This window comes from Corvus brachyrhynchos, unplaced genomic scaffold (assembly GCF_000691975.1).
Source record: "Corvus brachyrhynchos isolate BGI_N302 unplaced genomic scaffold, ASM69197v1 scaffold315, whole genome shotgun sequence".
NCBI classification, from domain to species: Eukaryota; Metazoa; Chordata; class Aves; order Passeriformes; family Corvidae; genus Corvus; species Corvus brachyrhynchos.
Genome location: NW_008237903.1, coordinates 164,662 through 171,858, shown reverse-complemented (window position 1 = coordinate 171,858; position 7,197 = coordinate 164,662). Strand labels below are relative to the sequence as shown.

Genomic DNA, 7,197 nt, shown 5'->3' with positions numbered 1-7,197 from the left:
AAAAAACAAAGAAACAAAAAAATAAGGTGAAACTCTGAAAAAAAAAAAAAAAAAAAAAAGGAAAATTCATATTAATTACATTCATCCATGGAATTAAGCGGCACCACCTCCCCACCTCTGGCTTAGCCAGCTCTCCTCAGTGCAGGATCTTCAGGGTGACCACCACAGGAGGCAGCGAGGCTGGGGAATTCCTCTGCAGGGATCCACTGCTCCTTATTTATGTAGATAGGCATCGAGCCAGAGCTCCCCCGAATCTTTCAAAGAGCTGCCAAGAGAGAAACAAGGGAATGAACCCCATGTTCCATCCAGAGCCTCGTGGGGAGAATTCCCATCTACAGACGAAGCAAAGGAGATCATGGAGTGGTCTGGGTCAGAAGGGACCTTTAGAGGCTTCCCCTCCCCTTCCACGTCCCTCTCATTTCTGCCACAGCACTGGAAAACCCTGGGCTTGGGAACGCAGTGGGTCAGTACTCACTGCACGATGTCTGCGAAGGCCGTGAGCAGAGGCTTGCACTGGTACTCAATGCCGTGCTTGGCACACAGGGACTTCACCAGAGTAGATGGTGATTCAATGGCATCCATCAGCACCGCACGGAATTCCGGCCCCTCTGCTGTGCCTAATTCTGGGAGTGCCCCAAGCTCCCCTTGTGCCACAGCCATGGCAGCTCTGTGATGGTCCCTCTCGTGTCCCTTCAGTGTCTGTGCTGGGAATTCCCACCCCTGTGCCAAGCAACTCAGATCTGAAGTGCTGCTGGTGCTCCAGAAATTTTCTTTTCCGAGTTCCCGTTCCATCCTCACACAAAGAGCACAAAATGAACCCACGTTATCTTTTGTTCTTGTCTCAGCTGACAGAGGGACCTTGCAGGCTCTTCAGCCCTGGTGTAACTAGCACTCCTTGGAACTATTCCCAACCCCTGTTTCCACTCACTGGTGCTCGATCTGGAAGTTCAGGTGGCCACTGAACCAGTCATTGAAGAAGGACTGATGAACGTTGCAGGTTGCCTGGAGCTGAGAGATAAAATAAAGAAGTCCTGTTTTAAGTGTTATTTTAGCAATGCCCCTTCTCAAACACAGGTTTCTCATCCCCACAGGAATTCTGGCTGGACACAACAGCTCCAGCAGTTATTTCCAGCCAACACAGGGTGGCCAGGCTAAGACAGATGGACTTTGCATGCCCAGAACTGTCACAGAGCTCCATCAATAAGGTCTCACCTGGGTAGAGAACCAGTCCACGTTCTTATCGTAATCGATGTGCATGGGGATGTGATTCATTTGTGTGACCCAGACAAACCAGTTGCTCTCTATAAACCTGTGCAAACACAAAAACCCATCACAGACCACACACCCACGATGCAACAAGCCACTACACAACACTTGTGCACACACCAGCTGGTTGTTGCCTGACAAAGTGAACACCAGGAGCCCCAAACATCTGATCAGATCAGACCTACACACAACTTCCACCTCCTGCAGCCTGACAGGAAACCACGCCTGCCCCACTGAAAGTATCGGGAGAGAGAACAACAGGGAGTGATGAGAAAAATAACCAGGAGGCTGGAGAAAAGCTGACACAAAGGATTGATATAAAGTGGGCAGAGAAAATGTTGGAATTACAAGCTGGATGATACCTGACTAACAGGTGGAGCCCCAGGGTACCCTTCACCCCCAGGAAGGGCAAGTAGGTGAGGAAGAATCGGATGTAGAAGGACATCATCCAGGCCAGATCCTGTAGCAAAAGGGACAGGGAAAACTTCATTAAGAAGAAGAAGAATTTCTGGGTTCTGAATTTACCATTCCTTCCTTTAAAGCCTCCCTCAGGAACTTCTACTGATTGATTTTTCCTCCCCAGCCTCATCACAAAGCAACCTGGCACAAGCCATTCCTGTGCTCAGGAATTATCCTGGTTCCATGAGCCCAGCAGAGGGCAAACAGCAGACAGGACACACTCTAAAGCACCATGTTAACCTCTGGATCTAAAGAGGAACCAAGCAGTGAGAAAACCAAAGCCCAGAACACCAGAGAACATTTTTGTTACCTCGCGGATCTTCCACAGAAAAAGGCCCTTTAGCAAGCACCACTTCCCAAATCTACACCCACATCCTTTGCTGCAGAGAGACACATACAACCCCAGAGTTCCTCCCAGTAAATCTGGCACTGGAATTCATCCCCAAACCCAGGAGAAGCCCCCCCTGGCCCCGTGGAGCTGACTCACCACCCACTGCTTCCGCTGCACAGCGAAGTAGAAGATGTACCACTGGAAGTAAAGGGGCACCAGCGCCGGGGGACCGACTGGAGGGACAAACAGAGCCATGAATTATCCCAACAGGATGGGATGGGGTGGGAAAAGGGGCAGAGTGACTGCTGCCCATGGAACTGCGGAGGGGGAGGTTACTCACTGATGAAGAAGTACTTGTGCTGGTGGTTGTACGGCATGAATTTCTTCTTCTGCACACCAAGCTGTTAAAATACACAAATTACTCAGGCCCTGAAGACACCTGTGCACGCACTCCTAAACTTCCAGGAGATGTCCAGTCCAACCAAGCCAGCATCCACCGTCCCCTGGAACCTCAGCCTGGATGAGTTTTCACCCTGCCCTGGGTGCAGGAAGGGCTGGGCAGTGCCTTGCATGCACACACACACGCAGTGACCTGCACAGGAAGCTCTGTCCCTACAGAGGGCACAAGCTGCCTAAAAATGCTGAAATTGAAACCCACACAAACAGTTTGCTGACAAAGCAGAGCTTCAGAATCAAAAAAACCCCCCAAGCTATGGTACTGTTATGATACTGTTAGTAAAGATGATGGTGTGTGGAACTCCCACCTCCTTGCAATTAGTCTGGGAAACAGAGAAATGAGCATCTAGACATGAAACTGTGTCCACAGGAATGACGGTGAACAGATCATCTTCCCTCTGAGGCTGCTCATTTTTCAGTGTTTGCTGTATAAACATAACAGATCAAGCCACTGGCTTCCTTGAGGAATGCCATTATATCCCTGTACATGTTCAAACTAATTCCCAACAGCCCATCCCTTAATTTCAATGCAAATCAGAGCGTTTTAAAGTGACACTACAAATGTACATAACTTTTTTTTAAAGGACAGCAAATGCTAAAGCCACTCAATTAACTTTCACAGCTGTACCAGAAATAGAGCTGGACTCTAGATGGGAGCCACTCTGACACCCACTGCCAGGCTGAGACCACCAAAATAGCTTCTTTGATCAGGAATTGTAAGAGTTCCAGGCAGCCCTGGCTTGTCACCTGCTGCTTCCATCCCCAGATCACTACAGTTAGTCACACTGATCTTGGTAAAAGAGAACAGCTTGTAATTCTGATCTTCATAAAACTGCAAGTGTCTCATCAAGGGAAATAGGAACTTGTAATCATGGCAAATATTTCATTCTTATCTCCCAACACTGCAAAAATAACTTTGAGTGAGATTTTAAGAACCTAAAGATCTCAGAATTACTAGAATGTTACTGAGGAATATTAGGACTAGTGGAAGGCAAAGCAGCACTATATAAAATCAAACTAATTGGTGTCCAGTCTCCAAGCGCTCTGCAGCTTCCCAAATTTGAGCCCTCCTGCTGCTGCCTCCCAGCTTCCCTCAGGTCTCACCTCCACAGAGAGGGTTTTCCCCAAAGCAAAGAACAAGGGGTGCATGTTGACATCGGGATCCTTCCGGAAGCAGTTGGGTTTGGCGTGGTGCTGGAAGTGGAGGTGATTCCACCAACTGGCTGGGGCTCCCTGTGGGAAGGGAGGAGAAGAAAATGCCCTGAAGAAGGTGGATCTTCTGCCCTTAGTTCTCTCCTTATCCTGGGATTGGTTCTGGCTGCAGAGCAGGGCTCTGGCAGCCCCTCCCCACACCCAGTGTCCACCTTGAGATGGCCGATGACGAACTTGTGCACCCAGTGGTTCCACCTGGACTTGCTGAAGACTGACAGGTGTCCAAAATCATGCTGGAGCCAGCCAGCCTGGGCCTGGAATTAAGAAAACAACAGTGCTGCTGGGAAAAAGAACTGCCTGGAGGATCTGTGACTGAAAAGGGCTTTCTTCTCCCACTCCCACGCTCCTCACAATGTATCCCTGGATAGCAAGAGCACTTCCACTGCCAGGTCCCAGTCCAAACTCTCCTTTTTCACTACAGACCACTGCACTCCAGACTCTGCCTAATGACTTTTAGTCCTGGACCGTTGTTTCCATGAGGAAGGAAAGAAAAAATAATGGGAAAAAAACGGCCATGGAGTTGAGAACCAGCATTTATTCCCTCACAAAACTGCTCTGAAATCGGCAACAAAGTCTCCTTTAAGGAGCAGCTTGCTGCTGCCTCCTCTGAGTACTTGTAATTCCAAGGGGATCGGCTGGCCACGGGAGGAATAGCTGGGGCTTTGAGAGCTGCTCTGCCCTCTCCTCTAGCTCCCTGCAAGTTCCCATGGGAACACGGTGGCTTGGCCCCTGCACACAGCCTTGGAGTTCTGGCACCGCGGAGCTCAGGAGCGGGGCATGGCTTTCATGGTGTGGGGAAGGCTGGAATAAGGAAGGCTTTGATGGAACATGGGGAGGGAAAAGCGAGGCAAAGCCTGCTCTACCACAGCAGCATGTGTAGTTTTGCCCTTTTGGGGGAATCCAGAGAGAAGCAGGATTTGGGGAAGCCCATGATGATAAAATTTCTCTCCTGCTTACGGCAACGAGCACCTAAGCCCCAAGTTCGGCTTTTCGAGGCTTATTATATGTAGTTGCTCACCTGGACAGTGCCCAGAAGCACTGCAGAGAAGAGGAAAGGCACCAAGGATGCTCCAAAATACCAGATGATAAGCCAGGCTGCAACATCCAGCACCAAGATGTGGCAGAGATAGAGGAAGAAAAAGGCGTGATTGGGCTGGAGAAGCCCCATCTTCTCCACAGTCGCACGGAGCTCACGGAAATCTTCCACCAGCTTTTTCTGTGGGGACACCCAAAAGCATCCACTGGTTGGAAAACACCTCAGAACACGAAGAGGAGCATAGTTTTCCCTCTCAGGGATGAAAAGGGGGAAAGCTGAGGGTCACCTGGGGACAAATCTTTGCTAAAACTACAAATGATGACACGAAATGGAGCTTCAGCCAAGAGTGATTCCAGGAGACTCTACGATGTTAGGTACAGGGAATTTTGTCTGCCAGTAGGAGAAGTTAAACAGTGCAATTTCACCCCAAATACCAAGTTTTTAAGCTCTTACATTCTTGCTGGGCTCAAAGCTGGGCTGATCTGGTGCCAGTTCCCCAATCAGGAGAGGGCTCATGTACTTCCTTACCAGTGCCTTGTCAAGATGAAAAGCAATGAAAGGATCCTGAAACACAGACAGAGGAACAGGATGGAGGAAAACCAGGTGGCAGCAAAAGAAATCTATTCCATGACATGCTGGACCATTCAAAAGATCCCTGTTAGGGAAATCAGTTACTTTTATTATTTAAATGTAATGTCAATCTCCATGGCAAGCAGGTGAAAAAACCCACGAGTGGCTGTTATCACCACAGATTCTGTCCCTGTATTTAAATTACAAATTCCCTGGGCACTTTGGCATCTAATTCCTGATCTCCCACTTACCTCCTTTTCCACATTTCTGTCCTGATGCCCAAATTAGCATATTTTGACAATCTCCCTCAGCCTAAGGATGTGGGGCGTTTTTAATTTTCTGGGACAGTATTTGCTTGCTGGGCATCAGTTTGGAAGATTCCTGCACCATGCATTGCTTATCACTATAATTACTAGGCCATCATTGTGTGCTTTTAAAATAAAATGTGCTTTTAAAAGTCAGGAAAGGGGTTAAAAAACTGGCTGATGTTGCCAGCTCTGGGTCAGCTGTAGCATCCTCCCTGCTCAGGGTCACTGAATAAAGGAGGGAAGGAGAGAGGGGACCCAGCACTTGCATTTTCTCATTGGAAAAGGGGGGAAAAAACGGGGAGGAGTATGTGGGCAGAGCAGGGGAGGATGGTACCACACACTTAAACCAATCCTTTCCATGGAGGTTGTACAACCTGGGAGTGCAATCCCAGCTTGCAGGGGGTCAGGGGATGGCTGACTGCACCTTCTAGAAATCACACAGCAAACCAGGGAAGTTCTTCCTTTACTTCCCATTTTCCCCCGGTTTTGAGGAGTCTCATTCTTTTGATCCCTGGGGACAAAACCACTGGAAAAATAAAACTTGGCAGGGGTTTCTGAGCGGTCAGCAGTTCAACTGCAGCCGGCAGTGGCACTGATATCATCACCTAAAGAATGCAGCTGGCTGCAATCCCACCATCCAGCCCGGCTCACACCATGGGCTAACCCTTTTCTGGTCACAGGAACACAGAATGTTTGGGTGGGAAAGGCCCTTCAAAGCTCATCTCTTTCCCCCCTGCCACGGACACCTTCCACTAGCCCAGGCTGCTCCACGCTCCATCCAACCTGGCCTGGAACATTCGCAGGGATGGGGCTCCACCACTTTTCCGGGCAACCTGTGCCAGTGATGGGGCTTTGAAAACGCACGTGTGCACCCTGCCCTCACGAAATGTTGCAAATTCACTTATTATTTTTGGCTTTAAATGATATTCATACGATGGGATCTGCACGTGGAGATCTCAAATTCCATCCTGACCAAAACACAGTCCATCAACACCATCCTAGAAGTAGATTCACACCCCATACCCACTCTTGGGTCCAAACACACGCATTTGAAGAAATTCATGGAAAAGGCACAAGCAGACAAAGGAAGGAAACACCACTGGCAAAACCACCCCACACCCAACCCGAACAGCATTTACTCCGCTCTGCAACAGCCGCTGGCACTGAGACGGGAATGATTAATTTCTTTTGCGTGACTGAAATACGACTTTCAGTCATTTTTTGCTCGAGTGCCATCTCTTGGGTTCGGGAAGTTCGAGGAGGGCGAAGGCGCCCCAGCACTTGCAAACAACAGCTCTGCCACCGCGACACCCGCGTGTGCCGCACGGGAGGCAGCTCCCGATATTCCTACGTGTGCAGAAATCACCGACCGGTTTGGGTTGGTTTTGGCTTTTTTTTCTTCCCCCGTAGCGGTTTTTAGCCATTCCATCAGCAACGCTTCCTCGTAACAAACAATCCCGAACAATCCCCGGCGGAGCGTGCGCTCCGTGTATTCCCTCGCGCACGGCTCCCAGCGTACGCGCGGGTGTCACAGCCGAGCATCCAAACGTGCCACACGC

At 49.5% G+C, this 7,197-nt stretch overlaps 1 protein-coding gene across 1 annotated transcript; it reads right to left on the bottom strand.

The window, feature by feature from the left end:
- Positions 1-16: 16 nt before the first annotated feature.
- Positions 17-7,077, bottom strand: FADS1 (fatty acid desaturase 1). Its single transcript, XM_017732984.1, has 12 exons — positions 7,009-7,077; positions 5,214-5,324; positions 4,743-4,940; positions 3,877-3,978; positions 3,617-3,745; positions 2,397-2,457; positions 2,213-2,289; positions 1,629-1,726; positions 1,213-1,309; positions 929-1,008; positions 476-667; positions 17-265 (listed from the first exon to the last, which is right to left on the bottom strand). Exons 1-12 carry the CDS (start codon positions 7,060-7,062, stop codon positions 214-216), a joined length of 1,251 nt encoding a protein of 416 aa, XP_017588473.1. The 5' UTR covers positions 7,063-7,077; the 3' UTR covers positions 17-213.
- Positions 7,078-7,197: the final 120 nt, after the last annotated feature.

Excerpts from the sequence above, each read along its gene's own strand:
- FADS1 (XM_017732984.1), bottom strand. The coding sequence starts at position 7,062 with ATGGCTAAAAACCGCTACGGGGGAAGAAAAAAAAGCCAAAACCAACCC. Across the intron at positions 3,746-3,876 it reads TCGTCATCGGCCATCTCAAG|GGAGCCCCAGCCAGTTGGTG; the intron begins GTGGACACTGGG and ends CCCTTCCCACAG. Across the intron at positions 1,310-1,628 it reads GGGCTCCACCTGTTAGTCAG|GTTTATAGAGAGCAACTGGT; the intron begins GTATCATCCAGC and ends GTGTTTGCACAG.